General features: G+C 38.4%; 2 protein-coding genes across 2 annotated transcripts; one reads left to right on the top strand and one right to left on the bottom strand.

The window, feature by feature from the left end:
* Positions 1–1,370: 1,370 nt before the first annotated feature.
* On the top strand, positions 1,371–26,844 carry ppih (peptidylprolyl isomerase H (cyclophilin H)). The gene is made up of 9 exons (XM_034053499.3): positions 1,371–1,551; positions 20,837–20,901; positions 21,729–21,752; positions 22,757–22,801; positions 23,435–23,477; positions 24,784–24,876; positions 25,383–25,470; positions 26,065–26,105; positions 26,482–26,844. Exons 1-9 carry the CDS (start codon positions 1,486–1,488, stop codon positions 26,548–26,550), a joined length of 534 nt encoding a protein of 177 aa, XP_033909390.1. The 5' UTR covers positions 1,371–1,485; the 3' UTR covers positions 26,551–26,844.
* Positions 11,280–18,596, bottom strand: si:dkeyp-100a1.6 (probable G-protein coupled receptor 160). Its single transcript, XM_034053498.2, has 2 exons — positions 18,232–18,596; positions 11,280–12,482 (listed from the first exon to the last, which is right to left on the bottom strand). Exon 2 carries the CDS (start codon positions 12,370–12,372, stop codon positions 11,308–11,310), a length of 1,065 nt encoding a protein of 354 aa, XP_033909389.1. The 5' UTR covers positions 12,373–12,482; positions 18,232–18,596; the 3' UTR covers positions 11,280–11,307.
* Positions 26,845–27,851: the final 1,007 nt, after the last annotated feature.

Below are 27,851 nucleotides of genomic sequence, written 5' to 3'. Positions count from 1 at the left end.
TTTTGTTTTGTTTAGTGTTACTTTAAATCCGGCTAAGTAATATAGAGTTAACCCTGGATTGACCTCTCCACAAAGGGAAATTAAAATGAGGAAGGATGCTTGACTTTCTTATAGAGGCAGAGCCAAGGAATTCAATGAAACTGGTCCAACTTTTTTGTCTAAAAGAGCCACTCAAATTACTAGGAGGTTCTTATACGAAGAGTCATACAAAAAAATAGCACTGCTGAGTTTACCAGTGCAATAGCTTACAAGAATATGGAAATGCTAAATGAACAAAGTGTATAGCAGAGATTCAGAAAAGGGCTTAGAGAGGTCCACACCTAATAAAACTCCCCTATTGTCTTTTATTTAAAAATCTTGACATACTGTAATGGTTGGTAAAAGCAGATTCTGTTGATGGATTGTAATACAGTATCCACACTGCTGAAATCATGTGTGATCACCATGTTGACACCACTCTGTATGGATCATCGTTTATTATTATTTGGTGATGTGGCTACGATGTAAAAGGGGTTGGTACAAAACAAATCCTCACACTAGAGCATTTTTTGGGTCACCATCTTTGGATAAAAATAGGTGTGTGGAGTGAAACAATGTGCTACCAATCACTATATAACATGAGGACAAAATGCACCATGTAGCTAAATTACTGGTGCTTGTGTTCTTCAGGTCCAAGCTAGGGGTCCATTTTTATTCAACTCTTGCAAATTAAAACTGAATAATAAAATTATTTTGGAATGCACTTGAAAAGTAGATTCTTTTTGTGCCCCTCCCCTTTCTATTCAAACAGAGTCCATAGAAAACAGATGAATATAATAAATGTTCACCCAGTATTCATGCACAGTGAAATAAACGTTAGTGTTGGACACCACACCCATAAATGTGTAGACAACCTTTGTTTTCATTTTACAGTAAAGGGGGTGGGGGGTTGTATTGCACCAGCAGTCAGCATTGTTGGTCATTGCTGGAATATCCTGCATCATTGCAGTGGTTTGTTGGGTGGAAATTAAACACAGAACAGATAGCCCTGATACTGACAGAAATAAATAACAATATAATGTTGAAGCTGGAGTTTGTTCAATTAATCCCTGTCAAATCTCCAATGTAGAATGACCATGTAAAATACTTCCTATTATTTGTTATTTTCTATATTTAAACTTTTGATTATTATTTTCAATAACTTTGTTCCAGAAAGAAATTTCCTTAAAAGAGGCATTAAATGATGCACTGATAACGCTTCAGTATGAGTATATTACTGAGAAGAAAAAAACACATTGCTGGTGTAACAGTTAACCAGTATTTCAGCGCGAAGTCGTTTCACAAATCGAAAAATGCGAACATTTCCACTTTATTCTTCCACAACCAGTTATATTGTCCCTTGCCGGTGGCCGTAGCTGCGGAACTGTCTCGTTTGAAAGAAGTTCATGTCCAGTGTGTTTTTAAAGAAGACACTTTTAAATATTTTTTTTCCCTCAATAATCTGTCATGGCGTTACCAGTTTCAAACCCGAACAATCCTATAGTGTTCTTCGACGTCACCATAGGAGGGCAAGTAAGTGCAATTTTACAAAATGAAATTAACTACACACGTGAGTGAACTGCTGTGTACGTACGTTATACGTTATTGTTCTCTTACGGAGAGTAAACAAATGAATCGATAGTTAGCTGAAAAATGTATATATTTGAGAAAATACAATTCGTAGCAGTAGGGGTAGGCATTACCTAACAAATTGTTTTACTCGCCTGGTGTTAAGATGTATTTACATAAATAAATGGAGCGCACGCTTTCCATTGAAAGCGCAGCAAAGATGCGAATTTCTTAAATGTATTCCACAAAACCATAATCGTGGTAGCTTGATACATTACAAGGGAGAAACTGTTTTGTTTATTCTCAGCTCTTAATGTGATTTGTGTTTTGTTTCCAGCGTACTTTTGGGACTGCTCTTTTTAGAAAAAAGCTATTTACTAAATATCACTGTTTTAAACAGTCGGTGTATTCTCAGAGTAGAAATAGGAATAAAGCAGGAACTCCATTTGAAAGCTGGCCTGTGATTTATTTCTGTGCATTTTGTAGTTTTTTCACGACCCGGTTTTTGCATCGGGTTTGCTGCGGCCCACTATTTTTTAATGCACTACATAACATAATAGTTCATGCTAAAATAAACTAGGTTTGTAAACAAACGTTCTGGCAAAAAAGTCTTCGGTGTGTCCATACCGTAGATAAAGTTAGCACGTCCAATGCCTTATTATTTATTTCTTAGCAGACGCCCTTATCCAGGGCGACTTACAATCGTAAGCAAATACATTTCAAGTGTTACAATACAAGTAATACAATAAGAGCAAGAAATACAATAACTTTTGTTCAAGCAAAGTACAAGTGTGACAAACCACAATTCAATAATACAGCAGATAATAGTGATAGTTACATCAGGATATGATTAAATAGTGATAGTTACATCAGGATATGATTAAATACAAAGTACTACAGGTTAAACACTTGGCAGATTACAGTATTCTGAAGTACAGGATTAATTGCAGTAAAATAGGGGGCAGATAAGAGCAAAATAAAGCACATTTACATGAAGGGTGATAGTGTCCCAGGATACAAACAGAGGAGTTCTACAGGTGCTGTTTGAAGAGGTGAGTCTTAAGGAGGCGCCGGAATGTGGTCAGGGACTGGGCAGTCCTGACATCTGTAGGAAGGTCATTCCACCACTGCGGAGCAAGGGTGGAGAAGGAGCGGGCTCGGGAGGCAGGGGAGCGTAGCGGAGGTAGAGCTAGTCTTCTAGTGCAGGTGGAGCGGAGAGGTCGAGTGGGGGTGTAGGGAGAGATGAGGGTCTGGAGGTAGCTGGGTGCAGTCTGGTCAAGGCATCTGTAGGCTAGTACAAGAGTCTTGAACTGGATGCGAGCGGTGATCGGGAGCCAGTGGAGCGAGCGGAGTAGTGGAGTAGCGTGGGCGAAGCGAGGCAGAGAGAACACCAGGCGGACAGCAGAGTTCTGGATGAGTTGGAGCGGACGGGTGGCGGACGCAGGGAGGCCAGCCAGGAGGGAGTTGCAGTAGTCTAGGCGGGAGAGTACCAGGGCCTGGACCAGGAGCTGGGTAGCATAGTTGGTGAGGAAGGGTCGGATTCTTCGGATGTTGCCTCTAACCTTAAAGCCTTGCCTCTAACCTTAAAGTCTCGCTGTGTCTCAATTAATAATCTTCACACAACCCTTATAGAAGTTTACCATAGTATTATTCCATGGTACTTATGCAGTTTTACCATGTTTTCCATGGTTATGCTGTGCGTTTACCATACCTTGCTATTGTTTACAATGCTTACCTATGCTTTACTATGCCTTCACTATGATTTATTACACTTTGCTATGCTTTTACTATGGTAAACATTTATAAGGGAATTATTGTAGCAGTAACAGAATGCTGCCTTACTGTATTTCTCTGTCATAATACATAAGAATACACCATTTTGTCACCCCCCCCCCCATTATTATTCAATTGCCTACCAGTTCTGTCACCCCTATGTCCACCATTGTAAGTTTGAGGTCTTTTTATCTGTTTCAGTGACTTAGTTAAGGGAAGATGCACAGTGATTCATTTCCTATTGTCATTGCACTTTTCAAGATGGAGAGCTGTGCAGCAAAAACACACGAATGCTGTCCGTTAGCGTTTCATTTTTCACACACAGATTCCAGGCTTTACCCAGATATATCTTGATGTCGGAGTTCTGCTTGCTAAACATTTTTCATTTTGCTTTGTCTTCTTTCCTTGCATCTAGTTTTTAGCATTTTTTTGTACATTAGGCAACTTAAAAGGAGAATTTGGAGCACTGACAACCAAACACTTCCCTCCTTATCCATGGCAGGCATAGCACACGTTGCCCCGAGGAGTCTTCATGCCTGTTCAATTTTGCCTTCAGTTTTAAAAACAAAAACAATGAATGTGTGAATAGAACCAGTAGAACAGCTACTTTTTTGGAGTTTCTTACTAGCTGTACACACTGTACTGCCAGTCAGAAACCCTCAAAAGACTGCTGCCACTAGATTAACAGCAGAGCTGAAAAAGAGAACTAATTGTATTTTATTGGTGTTGAGTTTAGAGAGAGGGAAATGGGTAGTTTATATTGAGAATTAGATTTTATGCAGTTGCTGGCTGCATCAAAATCAGCTACCAGTAGAAATCCTACTGAGATCACATTAGTAATTGAAAAATAGTAGGGGCATGTAGCAGGATGCTAAATACATTCTCCAAACATTTCTTATGACACAGTTTATATACACTCTTAATTGCACAAGTCACCGACGTTTTGGGTCATAAAAGTGGCTACTTCTCTAACAAACTGTATGTTGTGTTTTGGTTATCTGTCCACTAGATGGCGCCACAGTCTTATTGACAATCTCTGTTCGGAGGATCAATGAACATTCAGATCAGAACTGTCCAAACCTTTTGACTGAAAGAGCTCTTAAAAAGCCATGAGTAACAAAACAAAACAAATAACAAGGAGAACAATAATTAGACTACACCCATCACTTTATTGAACAGGTTTTGTGTATTCTTCCCTTCTAAATCAAACATTGCTAATCTGTTTCAAACAATGGAAAGCTGCCATTGTATACTATTGGCAAAGTATTTGAAATGTCCAAAAGGTTAAAAAAAAAAAAAAAAGTGGTTATGCATACATGCCAACAGTCCCTATATGGTCGGGACAGTCCCGATTTCCTAGCAAATGTCATGCGTCCTGATGCAAAGGAAGAAAGTCCCGCTATTTATCCTTGGAAATTCTTCACAGCTCTAACGGGTTTGCTGTCGCGCCTGTACTGTTTTTTCCCCCTCTCTTAGTGGCTGCTGAACCTCGTGCACTGTGTGGCAGGGATTGTGTTCACATGGTGAGATCTGTTCATTGACTTGTCCTATCCAGTCATATTTGGCAAACATACTATTTCGTCACTGCTGCTGCAATATGAGTTGATATGTTTGATTATGAGTAAAATGTGGGAGCTAACAGAACGGGAAGCACTGGCGTTTGCTACACCCATCATATACGTACAGTTCCTGAGAAGAATATTCGCCGCACTTATTATTATTGAGGTGTACTTGACGCTGTTATTGTTTTCTGTAAAACCTTGATATCCTGTCAGTTAAGCAAAGGCTTTATACAAAGCTTGTTTTATTAACGTTGTCTTTGTTACGCCGGCCAGAGACTCACACTTACAACTGCGTTGTCATGTTTTCTACATTTTCTTTAAATTCTCAAATTAATAATCGAACCTGGGTAGTAAAAAGTAACCCGGGTCAGGTAATTTAAAACCCGACGGGTACCCGGGTTTTCGGGTACCCGTGCCGACTTCTACTTTATAAGCTGCAGTATACATTTCACTACTCATTCCAGTATTATTAATATGATTAATAGAAACTGTGTTTTCATGTGATACTAATCGAGAAGTAAGCCTTATCGTATCTTAAATAAAAAAAATCTCTGAACATATATTTTAGATTCCTGTTTTATAAAACGCACTGGCAGTGATGAAGAAACAGTCATACCAGTGATGTAGATCGGCGATTAACAAACTGTGGTTGCAAAAGGTCCTAAGGTGGGTCACTGAACAAGGTGTAGTTAACGAATACACACCTACAGTAGTCCATCGCCTATCCAACTGCGGTGGGACCAGAGTAAGGGCGGATATGTAAAAAGTCAGATAAATTACTCCTGTTTTAAAAACCATTATACACAGCTGTAACAATTACTAAATTTACACAATTTTTGTTTTGAGATTCAGCTTTTACTAGGGAGCTCCCCTAAATCCCTTGTTTAGAAAGATGCAGGGTATCAATGCTTGTGACAGAGCAGCCGTCTGCAGTGTGGGTGCGTGCATTCGCTGCTGAGTGACAGGCTGGTGATCAAGTTGAGATTGAAGTTTGATACGCCTCGCAGCCGAACAGGATTTACCGGTATTTACACATCAACACACTGAACAGCTCACGTGATACTAGCAGCAATGGTAGCGCACGGAGTACATAGAACACAGTGTACGAAAACTTTGGTGGGATCTACAATCTCTGAATTAATGTTCTTTGTTCAATAATAAACAAACTCTGACTACTTGCTGGGCTGTCGGTGGTTTCACCTTGTTTACTCACTCTTCGGTATCGAAACCTGTTCCTGGTTCTCTCTCTATCACTCTCTCTCACACACACACACACACACACACGCATTTCAGCTTCTTTAGCCCAGTTGGCTTTGGTTTTGCAGCAGCCCTGAGGCGAATAAATTGAATCTTTTTATACCCAACGCCCCGCTGGAACACACCTACCTGTGGTAAGATTCCACACCTGGTAATCGCACGCAGCAGACAGGCTCTCCCAGGAGTGTCAGGTACTTCATTAATTAATTACAATAAATACACACTATTTACAATATACATTTACACAAAAAAAAACACTCTTCATACGCAGGGGTTCCTGCCCTGCCACGGTGCTGTATACACTTACATTAGTGTCGGGTAATTTACAGTAGCAAAACCTTCCAATTGTAAGCACAACTTGTTTTCGCTTTCCTGTAGCCATTTTGCATTAGCTCTGCACACGTGGATGACGTTGCTGAAGGATAAACACTATCACAATGTTTCATTTTATAGAGAATTTGTTTAATGATGCCCCACCCCCCTTATGCAATGGACGCAACCACAAATGCAATGTGTCATAGGAAGCCTATCGGAAACGTACTACTTTGCGCGCCAGTACTGCTTTAGTAGTCGTTGTGGTGGTAAAGTTATTATTATTATTATTATTTGTTTATTTAGCATACGCCTTTATCCAAGGCGACTTACAGACTAGGGTGTGTGAACTATGCATCAGCTGCAGAGTCACTTACAACTACGTCTCACCCGAAAGACGGAGCACAAGGAGGTTAAGTGACTTGCTCAGGGTCACACAATGAGTCAGTGGCTGAGGTGGAATTTGAACCGGGGACCTCCTGGTTGTAAGCCCTTTTCTTTAACCACTGGGCCACACAGCCTCCTATAGTTAAATAAAAAAATGTTGCTCCCTTTCTAGATAAAAATAAGTACATACATAAATAAATATATTAATTCTTTAGCCTCTCTCTATATTGTAAAAGCAAAGCTGCCCTATGCAATTGGTGAGCAAGGTTCTACTAATTTGCTTGATCATAAATTATATACAGGTTAGATGGCATTACAAGCAAAAGGCTCTTTATTTAGGTAATTGTTTTCTTTGTGTGAACAATATATGACAGCTAAATAGTAGAACTGCTTTTTTTTCCCCACAGCTTCTTTACTTCTATAAATATGCTGTGACATTACTACATGTGATCTCATTGTGATCGAGTTATGACAAGCTATGATAATAGGCTGGGCTCTGTGTTTTTTTAAATGTAATATTTATTAAAGTAGAAAATACTAGTTTTGTCACATTCAAATGGATCATTGTTCTCTGCAGTAATTATACAACAAATTCCACAAAAACGCTGAAATCCGGCAAGTAGTCTGTTGCTGTCCAGTGTTTGGTGGCAGTGGGTGCAGGAAACGTTTTCAATGGTTTTATCATTGTTGAGAACAGGGTAAAAAGAATATATATATCTGTACTTTATAAAACGTACATTGTGTTCTAATTTGAATTACTAGCTCTAAGTATATTCGAATGAAACCTGCTGAATAATGTTATGCTAACATTGAATTACATACCACTTTGTAGTTTTTAATATACTTTATTATAACGGATTCCGGTATTTTGCGATATCACTTTGTAGTTTCTATGATTACATGATGTTAAATAAAATATCTAAATTATGTTCATATAGTTTTTCTTTTTAATTGTCTCAATCCTAAAATTGTAGGTGATGTAAAACTTTTGGGCATAGCTGTAATTGTGAATCAATTAGGAAGCCAATAAAGCCAAAGCGTTATGTCTTTATCTTCACATACTCTAGAAGAAAAAATCAAATTTTGTGCAAAAATGTTATCAGAAAAAACATCATGGATGTGACATTATTAAAAACCTCAATTTAAAATCATTAAAAAATATTTCCATTTTTCCAAAGAATTTTATTAGTAACTGGGTATGACACCCATAGAGTCAATATCTAACATGCTTACAAATATGTAACTATTAAATTGAACATACAATTTAATATATGAAATTCAGGCTACAATACATGAATTTTTTTTTGCACCAATCTCTTTTTATTTATTGGGTTATTACAACTTTTTTTTTTTTAATGAAATTGAATACAACATATAAAACAAAGGACTTAAAAGGAATTTCTAGTATAGTACTCTATATAAGCTTCATATATAGGCCTATTTCAACTGCTTAAAAACTAATTCTGGAGACACAGTATTGTTTACAGATTGGAATCCCAAAAGGAAAGAGGTTAGGGTATCTGGCTGGTAATGTATTCATAAAAGAGCTGTTTGGGGTCTATAGCTGTGTTAGTGTGCTTAAAATATTCACATCATTAGTAGTACAGTGCTTGCCATCCACTCTAACTTCACCCACCGAGTAAGAGAACTTCATATTTCATATTCTGAGATACGTAAGCAGTAAGGCATGACAGGGTGTGTGATATACTCTAATATCCACACGCCCCGGGTGCGTTATAAGTCACGAGCCGTGCCTTATTGTGCTTATAAAATGGTTCAACTGACTAAATAGTAATAAGAAAAATAAGAAAAAAACATAAAAACATGTTTTAAGTAACAGAAAATAATTTTTTATTAAATATACTTCCACCTCTGACCTAAAAAATAGTCCCTTAAAAAAAAATGCATTAATTAAAAAAAATATTATTTATTATTATTATTATTATTATTATTATTATTATTATTATTATTATTGTTATTATTGTTAATAAACATTGAACTGATTCAAAACAAGAAGCACTATTTATTTTTAGATGTTAAATTGAACACTGCCATTGAAATTGCAGCTTTGAAGATTTACAGGCCCTTTTCTGAGCAGTAGGTGGCGCTGCAGCAAGCGATTTCGAGCAACGTGGTGTTTGATTCATTGTTGTCGTTGTCCGAGGAAGTGCAGCAGGACAATCACGTAGACCTTCTTTGCCTTCTATATCCAGAAGCTGTGCTTTGGTAAGTTCAATATCTAGCAGTATTACTTTTTTTTCACCACTTGAATAAGTGTTGGTGTCTGACTCAGACATCCAAAATCTAATGTAGAGTTTGGTTTCCCGAAAGATACAAATCAATATACCTCGTCAATCATCTTTATTGCAAATTTAAATATGGCTACCAGTTTTTTCAAAGTGATATATTACAGACGTGCTCAAATTTGTTGGTACCCCTCCACAAAAAACGAAGAATGCACAATTTTCTCTGAAATAACTTGAAACTGACAAAAGTAATTGGCATCCACCATTGTTTATTCCATATTTAATAGAAATCAGACTTTGCTTTTGATTTTTTATTCAACATAATATTGTAAATAAGAAAACAAATGAAAATGGCATGGACAAAAATGATGGGACTGCTAACCTAATATTTTGTTGCACAACCTTTAGAGGCAATCACTGCAATCAAACGTTTTCTGCACCTCTCAATGAGACTTCTGCACCTGTAGTTTGGCCCACTCTTCCTGAGCAAACTGCTCCAGCTGTCTCAGGTTTGATGGGTGCCTTCTCCAGACTGCAAGTTTCAGCTCTTTCCATAGGTGTTCGATAGGATTCAGATCAGGACTCATAGAAGGCCACTTCAGAATAGTCCAATGTTTTGTTCTTATCCATTCTTGGGTGCTTTTAGCTGTGTGTTTTGGGTAATTATCCTGGTGGAGGACCCATGACCTGCGACTGAGACAGAACTTTCTGACAGTGGGCAGTACGTTTCGCTCCAGAATGCCTTGATAGTCTTGAGATTTCATTGTGCCCTGCACAGATTCAAGGCACCCTGTGCCAGGCACAGCAAAGCAGCCCCAAAACAGAACCGAGCCTCCTCCATGTTTTCACTGTAGGTATGGTGTTCTTTTCTTTGAAAGCTTCATTTTTTCGTCTGTGAACATAGAGCTGATGTGACTTGCCAAAAAGCTCCAGTTTTGACTCATCTGTCCAAAGGACATTCTCCCAGAAGGATTGTGGCTTGTCAATATGCATTTTAGCAAATTCCAGTCTGGCTTTTTTATGTTTTTCTTTCAAAAGTGGAGTCCTCCTGGGTCTTCTTCCATGGAGCCCACTTTCGCTCAAAAAGCTACGGATGGTGCGATCAGAAACTGACGTACCTTCACCTTGGAGTATCTCTTTGTTAGTTATCCTTGGTTCTTTTTCTACCATTCGCACTATCCTTCTGTTCAATCTGGGGTCTATTTTCCTCTTGCGGCCGCGCCCAGGGAGGTTGGCTACAGTTCCATGGACCTTAAACTTCTTAATAATATTTGCAACTGTTGTCACAGGAACATCAAGCTGCTTGGAGATGGTCTTGTAGCCGTTACCTTTACCATGCTTGTCTATTATTTTCTTTCTGATTTCCTCAGACAACTCTCTCCTTTGCTTTATCTGGTCCATGTTCAGTGTGGTGCACACAATGATACCAAACAGCACAGTGACTACTTTTCTCCATTTAAATAGGCTGAATGACTGATTACAAGATTGGAGACATGTGTGATACTAATTAAAGAAACTAATTCGTTTGAAATATCACTATAATCCAATTATTTATTATATTTTCTAAGGGGTACCAACAAATGTGTCCAGGCAATTTTAGAATATGTTTGTAGAATAAGCAATAATTCATCTCTTTCCACAGCTTCTTTGCTTTATTCCATGACATACCAAAGGCATGCAAGTATACATGATAAAATAGCTTTTAATTTCATCACTTTTCAGGAGGAATGAAGCATTATTTCAATGAGCTGTAAGGGTACCAACAAATTTGAGCACGTTTGTAAATGTGGTTAGTCATGGTTATTAGTATAAATTAAAATGTGGCTACTGTTTTGTTTTTTTTTCAAAATTCTAGTGGTGAAAAGTGATTCGCCCCTTTTTGAAAAAAGTTTCAACCCATGGGAATATGCTATAATAGTCACACCCCCATGTGACCTGTTTTGACCAATCAAGATAGAATATTTAAAAGACCCATTTTATAAGTTGGTTTATTATTCAAACAACAATAAACAGTACAGTATTAATTGCTTTTAGATACCAAGACTTCTGAAACGGCTTTACAGAGCTGCTGGTAAGATAGTTCATACTTAATTTTTGTGTGCAATATAGTCTGATACTTGGTGCAGTGAAACGATATTCCTGAGTGCTCTTGTTGTTCAGTGTATTGCGGAATTGTGCTGGTTTTAGACTAGAGAGGGGTTTTTATGCATCTTGTCAGATAAGGTATAGATACTATGGGACACCTTTTCCTGTAGAGTAGAAGCTTGTCTGTTGATTAGCCAGTAGAAGTTCCATTTACAGATGTCATCAGGGAAGTCATTGAGAGGCCCCACCCTGTCAGCCTGTATCCAGTAGACCAGACCGACCAGGAAGCTGTTGGCACAGAAGAGCCACAGAAGATTGATGCTCATGTAGGAAGGAGCAGCTAGGTTGCAGAATATGGTGATGGTGCTCCCCACCAGGAAGACTCCCCAATTCACCAAGAAGTCCATGTTGATGCTGAGGAGAAGCATCATGGTCTTGCTGCGTGGCTGCTGCTGCTGATTCAGTAGGGCCTCCATGTCCTCTTCCTGATCAGAAAGCTTGCTGTAGCGAAAGGGCAAATCGCTTTGCAGCGGTTCAGCCCGTGATTTCTTATCCTGGTCCTTGGCTTGGAAGATCCTCTGAAAGAGCAGCAGTTGTTTACAACAGAGGGCAACCAAGCAGCATGTGAAGATGAGCACCGACGCACAGAACAAGTTGACTGTATTGGAGCTGTAGATTGGGCATATAAAGGCGCTCTGGTTATTGGGGAGATCCATCTTCTGAATTTCAATGATGATAGTATGCATAGAGTCGAATATGGCTAACGCCCAAACCATCAGAACTTCCACACTATACAGGAATACCCGGCTGCGAGACACTGGGAGGCCACTGCGAGACAGGTTCACAAAATGGTCGATGCCCCCTAGAATGACAATGGGCAGAGGCAGCTTGGTGTAGGCACTGGAAAAGTAGGACAGGATAGAGCACAGGGAATCGAATAGGCTGCTTCTGAACTTCATGGCTGCCAAAAAGCAGAGGAACATCAGGTCAGCCAGGAAGAGGGAGATGCCAAAGAAGCCCATCAAGGATCTACGCATGCTCCTATGGCTGATTGTCATCACCAAGCAGTTTAGCCCTGCTTTGAAAAGGAAGAAGTACAGGAACACAGAGGTATTGTCATGAACAGTGCTCTGTAGCTCTCCCGTTGATTTTAGAATAACCATTATTCTGTTTTGTGGGTCACAGCTGAAGACCACGGCACGCTGGGTAATCTTCTTGACGTTGCGTTCTCTTTCTTCAACACTTCCCTGGGACCTCGTCTAGCAATGCTCCCCTGTAATATAAAAATAAATGGTTTTTTTTCAGATTTTGCTTAAACGATACAACTGAACTGTTTCCCATTTTCTTATTTTATCTTTGAATGTTTTTTTTAACAGTAGCTAACTGAGTTTGAGGGGTCCCCAATGACTTGTAAAAACACTTCCACTTGGAGTGCAGTGCAGGGAAGGCTTCTAATGGTGCCTTTTATGATTTGGTTTCAAACTTCTCAATATGTAAATGTTTAAACGTGTTTTATCCTAGAGTTTAAACGTTTAGGAGATTAAACAGAATCTAGCATCTCTGGTTTGAATTCACCGTTTTAAGTGGCCGATGGCTGGGAACCCACAGAGGACCCTGTGCTGGTCTTTCAGCTCCCACAGGGTTAGGGGTAGTTTACCCAGTTATGGAATAATACGTGATTTGGGTTTGACTTGCCAGTTGCAAGCATTAGGTATGGAAATAGTGAAACTTTGTTTACCAAAAATAATCTCCAACAGTTTCTAATCATATGGTATAAGATACTAGGAACCGGTTGTAAATTGTTGTTATTTGTTATAGGTGTGGCATACTCCAGGATCTATAGTAAATTGTATTATTAATTATTTTATTATTAATTATTTCTTAGCAGATGCCCTTATCCAGGGCGACTTACAATTGTTACAAGATATCACATTATTTTTACATACAATTACCCATTTATCAGTTGGGTTTTTACTGGAGCAATCTAGGTAAAGTACCTTGCTCAAGGGTACAGCAGCAGTGTCCTCCACCTGGGATTGAACCCACGACCCTCCGGTCAAGAGTCAAGAACCCTAACCACTACTCCACACTGCTGTATGTGGTAAAATTAATTAATAGTTGGAATGCAGTACGCTGGCATATTAAGCAAAGGGACATTATTGTGTTTGTTTAGAGCTTTGCATGCGCATTTGCATAAAATTCTTGTAAGTTTTTCCCCTTCAGTGTTTAGAGGTGTTGCAAAAGGCAACTTATACTTCAGATAAGGGAACATTTATGCTAAGTGTTACTGTATTTAATGTTTTTATGCAGCTGACCACTTTTATTCTTGTAAATATTCTTGCCTTGGTTGCCTTGGAAGCCTTAGAACGGGTCGGGAACCGGCGGCCCACAAAGCTTTTCACGGCGGCATCACAGCAGTATATACTTTCACAGTATACACTTTCACAGCTCATAGGAACGCATCACAGCAGTATACACTTTCACAGCTCAGAGGAACGCATCACAGCAGTATACACTTTCACAGCTCAGAGGAACGCATCACAGCAGTATACACTTTCACAATATACACTTTCACAGTATACACTTTCACAGCTCAGGAATGCATCACAGCAGTATACACTTTCACAGTATACACTTGAGCAGTATACACTTTCACAGCTCAGAGGAATGCATCACAGCAGTATACACTTTCACAATATACACTTTCACAGTATACACTTTCACAGCTCAGGAATGCATCACAGCAGTATACACTTTCACAGTATACACTTGAGCAGTATACACTTTCACAGCTCAGAGGAATGCATCACAGCAGTATACACTTTCACAGCTCAGAGGAACGCATCACAGCAGTATATACTTTCACAGTATACACTTTCACAGCTCATAGGAACGCATCACAGCAGTATACACTTTCACAGCTCAGAGGAACGCATCACAGCAGTATACACTTTCACAGCTCGGAGGAACGCATCACAGCAGTATACACTTTCACAGCTCGGAGGAACGCATCACAGCAGTATACACTTTCACAGCTCGGAGGAACGCATCACAGCAGTATACACTTTCACAGCTCGGAGGAACGCATCACAGCAGTATACACTTTCACAGCTCGGAGGAACGCATCACAGCAGTATACACTTTCACAGCTCGGAGGAACGCATCACAGCAGTATACACTTTCACAGCTCGGAGGAACGCATCACAGCAGTATACACTTTCACAGTATACACTTGAGCAGTATACACTTTCACAGCTCAGAGGAATGCATCACAGCAGTATACACTTTCACAATATACACTTTCACAGTATACACTTTCACAGCTCAGGAATGCATCACAGCAGTATACACTTTCACAGTATACACTTGAGCAGTATACACTTTCACAGCTCAGAGGAATGCATCACAGCAGTATACACTTTCACAGTATACACTTTCACAGCTCAGAGGAACGCATCACAGCAGTATATACTTTCACAGTATACACTTTCACAGCTCATAGGAACGCATCACAGCAGTATACACTTTCACAGTATACACTTGAGCAGTATACACTTTCACAGCTCAGAGGAATGCATCACAGCAGTATACACTTTCACAGCTCGGAGGAACGCATCACAGCAGTATACACTTTCACAGCTCGGAGGAACGCATCACAGCAGTATACACTTTCACAGCTCGGAGGAACGCATCACAGCAGTATACACTTTCACAGCTCGGAGGAACGCATCACAGCAGTATACACTTTCACAGCTCGGAGGAACGCATCACAGCAGTATACACTTTCACAGCTCGGAGGAACGCATCACAGCAGTATACACTTTCACAGCTCGGAGGAACGCATCACAGCAGTATACACTTTCACAGCTCGGAGGAACGCATCACAGCAGTATACACTTTCACAGCTCGGAGGAACGCATCACAGCAGTATACACTTTCACAGTATACACTTGAGCAGTATACACTTTCACAGCTCAGAGGAATGCATCACAGCAGTATACACTTTCACAATATACACTTTCACAGTATACACTTTCACAGCTCAGGAATGCATCACAGCAGTATACACTTTCACAGTATACACTTGAGCAGTATACACTTTCACAGCTCAGAGGAATGCATCACAGTAGTATACACTTTCACAGTATACACTTTCACAGCTCAGAGGAACGCATCACAGCAGTATATACTTTCACAGTATACACTTTCACAGCTCATAGGAACGCATCACAGCAGTATACACTTTCACAGCTCGGAGGAACGCATCACAGCAGTATACACTTTCACAGCTCGGAGGAACGCATCACAGCAGTATACACTTTCACAGCTCGGAGGAACGCATCACAGCAGTATACACTTTCACAGCTCGGAGGAACGCATCACAGCAGTATACACTTTCACAGCTCGGAGGAACGCATCACAGCAGTATACACTTTCACAGTATACACTTGAGCAGTATACACTTTCACAGCTCAGAGGAATGCATCACAGCAGTATACACTTTCACAATATACACTTTCACAGTATACACTTTCACAGCTCAGGAATGCATCACAGCAGTATACACTTTCACAGTATACACTTGAGCAGTATACACTTTCACAGCTCAGAGGAACGCATCACAGCAGTATATACTTTCACAGTATACACTTTCACAGCTCATAGGAACGCATCACAGCAGTATACACTTTCACAGTATACACTTGAGCAGTATACACTTTCACAGCTCAGAGGAATGCATCACAGCAGTATACACTTTCACAGCTCAGAGGAACACATCACAGCAGTATATACTTTCACAGTATACACTTTCACAGCTCATAGGAACGCATCACAGCAGTATACACTTTCACAGTATACACTTGAGCAGTATACACTTTCACAGCTCAGAGGAATGCATCACAGCAGTATACACTTTCACAGCTCAGAGGAACGCATCACAGCAGTATATACTTTCACAGTATACACTTTCACAGCTCGGAGGAACGCATCACAGCAGTATACACTTTCTCAGCTCGGAGGAACGCATCACAGCAGTATACACTTTCACAGCTCGGAGGAACGCATCACAGCAGTATACACTTGCTGGACATTGCAGAATTTCATCCTTATTATGGCTACGTTTATCATTCAAAGTAAAGCTAGTGGCTTTCATAGTTAAGATTTGCCAGCATCGAAGGAGCCAGCAGCCTAAGAATCACCACCAGTCAGAAGCTTGGAACAAGAAAAACGGTCATTTCAACAAAGTTTGGAAAACGACTATTGCTTTGCGGCAACTCACTGACTCCCAATTTCCAGCTACTGGTGCAGAATAAGAATTCTCAGATTTCTCATTGATCATTTTGGTAGTACATAAAGTATTGTTCAGACAGATTTTGCAGCACCCTTGAAGATTTACTCCAAGCTGAATCTTAAATTCCTTATACAAATTGTTCTTAATTCAAGCACTCTAAATAAGTAGGACAATAGGCTACTTGAACAAACCACTTGCAGTGTATCAGAATGAGCTGCACTTGCTTTTGTGTTGCAGGTGGCGCTGTGTGGTAAAGTGGCATGCCCTGAAGGCTGGCCAGCGACAGAAATAGCAAACCCAGACACAGAAGATTGCAATTCAGTGCTCTGCGCACTTGTATTTCTTAAGTAGCAAGCAAGGCTTAAACAAAAATCCAAACCGGCATATGACACACACAAAACTGCACCCAAGCTCGGGGATACACAGGGCAATAAGCACAACCTGCTGCTCTCAGCCCATCTAAACAAACTCTTTCCTGTGCTCTCAGCAAACTTTGTTGTTCTTTTTAAATGGGCTGCCCCGTCACACCCTGAGGCAAAACTATGTGGAGAAACTGGAAATGTCAAGCAGAGTGTACTGAAGGTAAAATGTAGATTGTTCTACAGTAGGGAGTAGTCACCCAGAAAATTACAAATTATTCAGCATTATCAAAGTCGCTAATTGTAGGCGTCATGTTGCACAGTCTATGGTGTTTAAAACCTTTTTTTTTTTTTTTTTTTTTTTTTTTTTTAAAAGATCAATAAAAAATAAATAATAAATAATAATAATGTTCCTGTCCATTGTTTTTTAGATTTGCATCCAGGAACCTAGACCATTAATACTTTTTCATTATTTATTCATTACCTGCATGGGTTATTGTTAGGGCTGTGTTTTTTTCCACAGTAAAAAATTGCGGTCTAAAAATAGGTATTTCAAAATATTGCACGATTTAAACATAATATTTATTAAAGGAGAAAAAATAACTGTCACATTCAAAATGTGTAATTTTCTCAAGTTAAACAACAAATGTTCCTAAATATTTAAATGCTTACCTGAAAAACAGTAAATGCTAAATTGTAGAATATTTGTTTTTTTTATGTCCGCCTTTTAAAGACATTCAGTTTTTAACACCAGTGAATTATCAAACAAAATAAAACATAAATACATGTAAAAATAACAACAGACATGTGAAATGTCCCCTTCTTATACTGAGCCATTGGCTTCTAAGACAGAAAGGCTAGTCTGGAGCCCTGGTTGTGTGTTGTGAGGATGCATTGCAGAATTAAAGAATTAAAGTCTCCTAATAAACAGACCTCCATACTTTCTCTGGCTTTTTGTAACTATAGACTTCATTTGATTGCATATTTATGAAGATAGAGTTCAAAATCAAATCCACATCTGGTTGGTAATTCCATCCAGCAAAATTATTATCAGATTAAAGATTTATTTTTGGAATCTTGCATTTATTCAAATCCAGCTGCAGAATGACTAGATCAATCAAACTGTTCCAAATGTACTTTGCTAAATAAACCCAGAACTTTATATACTCATCCATTTGACTTGTTATGGAAACAGAATACTCAGGTTAGTCAATCATCCTCATCTGCGGAAGCCACAATTATTATTTCAGGAACAAAAAAATACTTTTTGACTTCCTATTTTTGAATCTTCTTGAATGTCTTGTGCACAATAGTAGTGCAGTAAAACGGCTGGTCTCTTAGTAGTATTAAACAGTGTGAGTTTTGCTTACCAGAGGAGTTGTGTACAGTAGCTGTTGCAGTTCCAGACACAGATGAGTCTTGTACTGTAATGTTGTTCACAGTTATAAGCTGTGGGTATGGCAGTGACCCAATTCAAATACCTTGCCAAACACGAATTACCTTGTGGGTGGGAACCCAAGCGCTCTGACTGATTATTTCAGGCAAATCAAACACACTTGTTTCTGTACAATCACTTCAAAGTCTCTGTTGTTTTTTGGAACTGGGAATTAAAATGAGGCATCAGTGGATAAGTGAAAGTTGATCTTCAGTAGAACAGCGGGAGGTTCTAATTCCAGGTTCTATAACTGTTGACAGCGTGGTTTTAAATGGTTTACTAAAGCAATGAGAAGTGGCGATAGCTTATGGTAACACACAGACCCTATTGTTGCTATTGTTAAATGGGTTTATGAGTGTGTTGGTGTCGCAGGAAGAAGTTCTGCACTGTTGTGTTATAACTGGATATCTAATGGCCAGGGAGAAGGTCTCAGCCAATCGGAATGTAGTATTTTCGGCAATTGTTTCTATCCATTTAATAATGCATATTAGTAAGACTTCCCTGTTTTGTTTTTTAAAGAAGCAGGCATTTTATTGTATGTACAATTTCCAGTAAACAAACACTCAATTGTGTGCTGAATTTAGAAAAAGAAAGAAACTCAATAAATAATAATCATTTAGTATTTTTAGATCCTAATGTAAAGTACGTCAACCTGATCTTCTTTTTTTTTTATTATTATTATTTGAAGAAGCGCAGTTGGGACATATTCTGTACAGAGATGCTTGTATAAAGGCCGCTACTGAGCCGTATGAGACGTTTAAAAAATTCCTTAAAATATCCATTCACACAGCACGAAATTGCGCAATCTATGCCAGTATAATACTGTTTTAACCCTTTCACACAGCCAAATGGATCATGTGAGTACAACTTTCAAACCTTAATTATTTAGTAGATCTCTTTCTATGACACATTTGCATCTATTCCTTAAATCTGCAATAACGTGCATGACATGAGTGATACATGCAGAGGGTACAACGCTTCCAGTATTTTCAGCTTCCTTTTTTATGGTGAATTGGTTATATTTTATCAGTTATTTTTTAAGCCTTATTTTGTATTCATAAATATATCGTGTACCGATATGTATACATTTTTTAAGTATTTATTCATTGGCCCTCAAATTGTCTCAATTTTTAAAATGTTTACACCCGGCTGCGCATATGAATACCTGCACTTTTTTGTTGAGAATTTCACCCCTGAACCAAGTAATGTAAGAATTTGCTTTTATCGTTTTAAGACGTTTTTCAAATCAAATAAGCTTATTCGCTTATTCGAAATTGGAAAGTAAATAGAAGTAGGAACATCCCTGGCAGCCGACTGTCTCTCTTTAGCGCACACAAGAACTTGCAGAATGGATACAACTGTGTTGAGAATTTTAAGAACACGCATTTGAGAGCAAAACATTTTCTGAGATGTTTTTACTTTCATAAGTGTAGCGGTGCTGGTGCTGTGCCGGGGCTGCACCTCCGCAAGCTCCTGCACCAGTGAAGCACTGCCTAATGGACTACTGCTATGATACATAATAAGATCAAATGATTATTTAATGATGGACTATTTTGTTAAATAGTAAACAAAAGTTAAATGAGATATGGAGAGAATGTATTCGTACCAACTATATAACACACGTATTCTTCATTCAAGAACCACTTGGGGAACTACAGTGCGCTACTACAATACAAACGATACATACGATAGGATATATCATGTAAAGAACGTATCGCAATTCATTGATGCATGATGAATAGTTAATAGCATTCATCAGGTATTAAGGAATATAATTCCTCTCATTCAGATTAATTTAGGTTTTACATTGTACTTGTTATACAAACAGAATAGTCAATTTCATTCACGAGGATAGCCGTAAACAACACACTGGCTACCTGTGGAGGATCGGCAGTTATTCACACCTCCTTATTTGTGAAATAATTTCAGTAACCAATGGAATACATTCTATATTATCAGTATTGAGAATGATCACGTTTTATCATTTTATCCAAAAGGTCTCCCAACCTAAGCCTGTTTTATATTTACTGTAAAAAAAAATAACCTGCCCCTCTTTGATAAATAAAGTTGGAGCTGAGATGTGCCCTGTTCTAACAAACACACCACTGTTGCTCATGGCATTCTGGATAGAAAAATGTTTGTGATTTGGTCTTCAAATCTCATCTCATAATCTCACATTGCCAAGCCATTTTTCAAGTGCTAGATACTAGATATATTTCTTTAGAAAGAGCCACTTACGGGCTGATACCCATAAGTGGCATTACATGACCTGCTTGATATGGGCACCATCTGTCAAGGTAACTGTAAAAAACAGCGTCATGCAGCATTTTCACATGTTTCTTTGGCGGAAAGTTTTTGTACTGCATCTTACTTTATCATCACCCTGATGTGTATCAAACCTAGGCATTGTAATGATGTATGTAATTGCCTGGCTTTTAATGAAATACCAAACCTTAACTTGTTAAATTAGGGTTTAGGTTTTGTTTAAGGGCAACTTTTTAAAACTGAAACCTAACCCTCTCTCTCTTTTTTTTTTTTAGGAGGTTGGACGGATGAAGATTGAGCTGTTTGCCGACGTTGTGCCCAAAACTGCAGAAAATATCAGGTAGAGTTTGAAGACACTGCCCCTTTCCATACCAAACTGTGGCTCAGTCTGTTCAATTACACACATTAAAAAAAACAAAAACATCCAGCAGTGGAAAAAACTTAATGCTTTACTATTTAAACATTGAAAAAAGCTTGGCAGAAGATAAAAGCAGAATAGCTCAATTTGAAAAAAACAAGTACATGTTTTATCTTCTCTTTGATTGTCTGTTTGTTGTGTTCCTCATTTTGGAAATGTAGAATAACAAGTTATATGTGCGTAGGTCCAAATACCTTGTAATGTGAGCCCCCATTGCTTCACTTTTATTTATTGTCTTGTGGTTTAGTGTTATTGTCTGTTAAAGCAAAAGGTAAAACAATAAAAACAGTTTTACAAAAAAAAAAAAACTTCACCTGTTGCTGATAATGCAAACCTGTTTTACTCACTGTTACATTGTGGTAGGCACTTTTTTAATGGGTAGAGAAGGCTTGTTTTAGATTAGATTAAAGAATTATTATTTGTTTATTTAGCAGACGCCTTTATCCAAGGCGACTTACAGAGACTAGGGTGTGTGAACTATGCATCAGCTGCAGAGTCACTTACAACTACGTCTCACCCGAAAGACGGAGCACAAGGAGGTTAAGTGACTTGCTCAGGGTCACACAATGAGTCAGTGGCTGAGGTGGGATTTGAACCGGGGACCTCCTGGTCACAAGCCCTTTTCTTTAACCACTGGACCACACAGCCTCCTATATTTGGAGGGGATGGGGGCAGTACACAGCATCGTGTTTGCAGATTACTAATCTAAAAGCCTGTTTTTAACACGTCCTTTTCTTTGTCTTCCTCAGGCAATTTTGTACTGGGGAATTCAGGTAAGTCAGAATTTAGGCACAGCACAAGGCATGAGGAACACAGTGATGCAGTAAACAACAATTGACAGTAGGGTTATGTGTGCATATGTCAGTTCTAGATGTTGGCTCTTGTATTACTGGTAACTATGAGCTGATATAAAGATGTGGGTTTTTTGGATATGCATTCAAAACACACTTTTTTTTTACTACCTTTGTTTTTAAAGCACCAGCATTTAACTTTATCTTTTTAAAATGTACAAAACATTTGATATTGCATGCATTTTTAAAATACGAATCCCCCAAATAAACAAAAATAATTAAATAAAAACTGTGGAAATGTAATTTGTAGCTACTTCCTTTCGAGTTCTCAACTTATAGGAAACGCATAAGGAGAGGCAGTCCAAATCTGCAGGAAAATATGCCAAAAATAACTGCAGAGATTTTAAGCATCTTGTGTGTTAGTTTTTTTTTTTTTTTTTTTTTACACCTGACCCCACACTTGAGGGCATTCCGTTGTTCCACAGCGGTGTGGGGTGGTGCACATTTTTTTTCAGTTTTAGATTTGGAAAGTCCTTAGTCGGCAGTAATTTTGGGATGTCGGTTGGGAAACCAGATAACATTTTTTAGGATGTAAAAAACCCACATTTGTAATTTCTTTCAACAACTACTAATGGAGCTGTGTTGTGGATATAATGTCCTGGAACACCCACTGTAGCTGCTGAGGGGTCTAGGGGGTTCTGACCCAGCTGTAGAATAATAAACCCATTACTTTGCCATGTCAATTCTAGAAGTTGGCTCGTGGGTTTAGTACACGTGTATAGACTGTCATATACATTATCTTAAAGGATCATTACAGAAGGGGTCTTTGTGTACCATGGTTGTGGAAATCATACATCCTTCAGTACAAAACATTATCATACTGATGACCGTCCAACTCTCTTTAGTGTATTTCCATCTGTAAAGAAAATATCTGAAACTCCAGCAAGGGGCGGCTTTAATAACATGTGGTCTGCTTCTTTCACTAGGAAGGATGGTGTCCCTATTGGTTACAAGGGAACCACATTCCACAGGTAAGGTTCCGCAGCTAGCTTGCAGAATTTCAAAACATCATGGGGAATATCATATATTATACCGATTAGGAGGTTCTCTGTTCACTACCTGTACCACACATCAAAATGATGTGCATGTGTTCCTTTTTGCAGAAAGACATTTAACACCTGAAATAAACAGAGCGCCTGATTTATGGTACACCTGATAGTATCTACATTAGTTGACAGAAGTTTGCACCTGAACATGGACAGAAATGTCATTCTTTTTTATTAGATCTGATCTTTTACGACCCTACATCAGGTAGAGGTAATTTGAAGATTAGTTTAAGAACACGAACATTTGTGAACGCGTCAGGAGCTTGACTCTATCAAGAAATAATTGAAATGTATACTTGCAATATGTGATAGGTCTAGCACGGTTATCCTGATGGCAAACTGTATAACCATGTGGGAACAAACAACAGATTTTTACAGAAACGATTGAGACCCTTATCTAAACACTTCCTACCTGGCTCTCTGTTTGTGTGAATTCATTGGGCAGGGTCCTTAGTCCGGATGCTTTATGTTAAGGTGTGTCGTGAGCCAGTTTGGGAACCTCTGTCCTACTGCGTCTTTAATTACTGTCTCTCTCTCTCTCGCTCTCTCTTTCTCCAGGGTAATTAAGGACTTCATGATTCAGGGAGGGGACTTTGTAAATGTAAGTAAGGTTTTGTGTTGCCTACTTGCTTATTATTGTTCCTTAAAGGAGTGATAACCAATGTTTTTAAATCCATTCCCTATTTGGTACTTTGTTTTTTTTTTAAGGTTAAATATTTCAAATACAACACTACAGATAAACTACCATTGGATGGAGTTTGAACTACAACACATGAAGTCAAAGGCAGCCTAAACCTTTCTTCTGATTGCATATTCCAAATTGGGGGGGGGGGGGGAAGCAAATTACCAGAAGATCTTAAACGGAAGAGAAGTTGGACCAGCAATAACATTGCTAGTGCTATTAAGAAAATAAGATTTAAAGAAATGTCTGGTTACCACTGGCTGAAACAGACTACAGCTGAGATTTCCAGCTTGTTTTAAAGTTTAGCAGGATTTTATTAATGAGCACAGCATGCCATCTCATTACTCTGATGAATCCTGTTGTTCCTTCAAGGCGTGCTAACCAATGGCACCCCTTAACAAAGCCATTTTCATTTAGCAACAATTGGCTGTACATAATCCATCATATTAATCAATCAGATATAGACACAATCAGTGTTGAGATTTAATGGCTTTTTCTGCCATCTGCTGGATCTGCTATGAATAGCAACAAACTGTTGAAGGTAATCACAGTACTGTCATATGTTTGGTGTTTAATCTGTGTGCATGAGTGTGTAATTTTATATATATATATATATATATAATATATATATATATACCTCCACAATACATTCCCCCCTCCCCCTCCCCACCCTTCATACAGCATTTCTTCAGATGTTCTGAAGTCATAAAAGATGGTTAGCCTTTATTTTAAAATGTAGAATTCAATATTTTATGCTGATTTTTATTCAGTAGAGGTGGTGGTAAAACAGGAGTATAATACATGTCGCCCTAAATGGTACATATGGTACTTTTAAATTTGAGTACATTGACAATAACACTGTAATACGCCCTTTAAAAACTTAGAGAGAGGAGGATAGCCTTTCTGTCCTCCAATTACTTCCATTGCCCAGCCAATGGCGCCAGTCTACAGACGCATCTGTCACATACCAGCAAAAGCAACTGTAGCTTTTTGGAGGGAGATTCCTGCTTTTTTGGCCCACTGTCCCCCCCCCCATCAGCTCTCACAATGTAATGTTGAATGAATAGGAATACCCAACCTGCACAGTAATATCAGTCTGTCACAGATATAGTGAGAGGCTGGAGATTACGTGACTAGATTCAATGCTTCAGTTCTACTATCCAGTACAGCTGGGAAGCTGAAACCGGAGTGGTTTGACCCATTAACATTGTCATTTCAATCACAGGGTGATGGCACTGGGATCTGCAGTATCTACAGGGGTCCTTTTGCAGACGAGAATTTCAAAATTAAACACTCTGCTCCAGGACTGCTAGCAATGGTAAGGATAAGGATCTATCATGTATTGTATTTGATGCCATATGAATCAATGCTACATTTACCTGTGCATGCTATACAGTTTTTAGTAGATTGGTTTGTATTTTAAAAATATTGAATCGGTCCTTCAGTGGCTCATCCAGTAAATACACTCAGGAGCTTACAATCAGGAGCTTGCTGGCAGTGCAGAGTTGATGATCTTGGCTAGGGACCCACAGATGCAGTGCACCCCTAATTTCAATAAAGTTGCATTATTTACATCTGTGCTCTACAAAAGACACATCTTGGTGCACTAAATAAGTTACATGTTTGGGCACAGACATCTTAATTATGTTAACATATAAGTGCTACCAAAAACAACAGCAAAAAAAAACAAAGAAACTTCTATTAATAGAGAAATGCATGAAAATGTGTCAAGTTTTCATTTTGATGTGTGCATGATTTTGTGTGTCTATTACTTCAGTTTGCTTTATATCACAATAACAAATGAGCGCTGCTTTGTGTCTCAAGGCAAACAGTGGCCCAGGCACTAACGGCTGTCAGTTTTTCATCACCTGTACCAAATGTGACTGGCTGGACGGGAAGCACGTTGTGTTTGGTAAGTAAGCCTTCTGTTGCAGAGTGATCTTTTGCACACATTTTTCTTGCTGAAGTAAAACACAGATCTGTAACATGTTTAGGATATTTTAGCCATCTTTTAATATGATTGAAATAAAACCATAATTTTTCTTGCAAATTGTTTGTCGGTTTTGTACAGGCACATCCTCGGATTTGTAAGTGATGAATGAGTCTCTGCTATGTTAATACACTTCCCTTAGAAATCTCCTGCCCTTCACTCAATTAAACATAAAAACAAGCTGTGCTTCCCTGGCAGGAAATACAGTGATTCTGAAACACTGGAGAAATTAGAAAATACCTTCAGTTGAAGAATGTAAAAATAAAGCAACTTTAGAAGATATTAAATAAATGAACACTGTGCTATATTGGTACAATATATACTGTATGTTTAATTGATAAGGCTTCAGCATTTTATGAAAAATATAAATCTTTATTATGTAAGGTAGCTATGTTTTTGTTGTACTTTTTTGTTTTAAGTATACATGTTAAAAACATAATAAAGTGACATTTACAGTATATATTATGGAGAGAATTTAAGTGTTCATTTTTTATGTTTTTGTTTCTGTTTTTTTAGGTAAAATAGTTGATGGTTTACTTGTGATGAGGAAGATCGAGGTACATATTTTTTAATTATTACAAATTTATATGATAACGATATGCAAACAAAATAAATGAACATTTGAGCCACAGTATAGCGCATATATTCACAAAGAGGAGGCACAAAAGTTAAAGGCTGATATACAGGGTGATTAGAAAGTAAGTTTACCACATCAACGCACCATATCGTTGATGTGGTAAACTTGCTTTCTAATCACCTGTATTTAAGCATCCCCTGTAAGGCTGAAAATGTAGCATTTTTTCTCACTGAGTGATTAAAATGTAATACTGTATGCAATCATGTTTGCAATATGTCTATATTCTTCAAAGTTGAAGACTTTGTTTGGAACCCAGGCCTCTGTTTCTAATAGTTATGTATGTCTTTGTTTTTCAGAACGTCCCTACTGGTCCCAACAATAAACCAAAGCTCCCTATTGTTATTGCACAGTGTGGAGAGATGTAACTTTAACAAACTACTTCAAATCCTCTTTTCAGACACACTGATAACAACTTTTTTTTTTTTTTTTTTTTTAACATTTCAGGGACTGTAATAACGGCCTAAAATTAAGTGAGAGACTTGTCCTGGCCAAATTTGGATTGCGCAGTAAAACAGGGAAACAACCTGTATTTTCTTTTTAAATTGAATCCACCCCTAAGAAACCCTTAAAACAGACGTGAACGTTTCTGCTCTATAACATGTAATGTTGCTGTGTATTAAATATTGTCATTTGTTTTTTATAAACACAATCATGATTGATACGTGTATCCACAGTTCATTATCCTGGGTCATTAATCAGATAAAGATATTCAGAAAGGAAAAAGAGGTGGTCTGTGAACCCATGAAATTGTCTTTATTGAGAAGCATTTAACCTTTCAATGAACCTTATATTTCACTGATGTAATACAGTGCCAACATTCACGCTCGTCTCCTTGCTTTAACGTCACATTGTTACCTTACTCAATTCACCTCTCCCCTGTCTAAGCTCTCAGGGCTGCAGTTACAGATTTATTTATGGACATCCAAAAGTCTTCAGATGGTACAGGCTAGAAATAAAAGGGGCTTTGGCCTAGGACAAATATGAAAATAATTCTGATTGTGTTTAGAAAGACATTGCCAGGCAGGGACAGTAAGAAATGAGAGCATTGTAAAAGTCAGCGGTGTTGGCTGCTGCTTGTGATCTACTTCTTCCAGGAAATGATTGCAATGGTAGTTAGAGCAATAACTCAGCTGCTTCACGTGCAGTCTGGCCATCAGCTCTCGCTCAGTCCTAACATTCCTAGCAGTATTGCATTGAAGAATACAGAGCTCTTTTTTGTGTTGGTTTCATATCCATGTAAAAGGTGTGACTGTGTCAGTGCTACTGTAACTCCAATTAGCAATCTTAAAAAAAAAAAAAAAAGCTATGAACAAAATCTCACTTTAAAAAAAAAAAAAAAAAAAAAAAAAAAAAAAGCTATGAACAAAATCTCACTTTAAAAAAAAAAAAAAAAAAAAAAAAAAAAAAGCTATGAACAAAATCTCACTTTTAAAAAAAAAAAAAAAAAAAAAAAAAAAAAAGCATGCTTCTCTTCACTGTGATAAAATTGTCTTTAAAAATGTAGCTGGAGGTTCTATGCTGTTTAGGCAATCCATCTGAGTGACAGTTAGACTTGTTTAAGATTTGTTTACATCCCTGTTGTGCCTCTATCCTGACCTGCCATTCAGTCCTGGGCCTCTCAAGCAGAGAATTGTGGGGTGGTTTTGTGATGCTGGCGAAAGTCTTC

Source organism: Acipenser ruthenus, chromosome 27 (assembly GCF_902713425.1).
Source record: "Acipenser ruthenus chromosome 27, fAciRut3.2 maternal haplotype, whole genome shotgun sequence".
Classification (NCBI taxonomy): domain Eukaryota; kingdom Metazoa; phylum Chordata; class Actinopteri; order Acipenseriformes; family Acipenseridae; genus Acipenser; species Acipenser ruthenus.
This window is presented reverse-complemented; position numbering and strand designations above follow the sequence as displayed.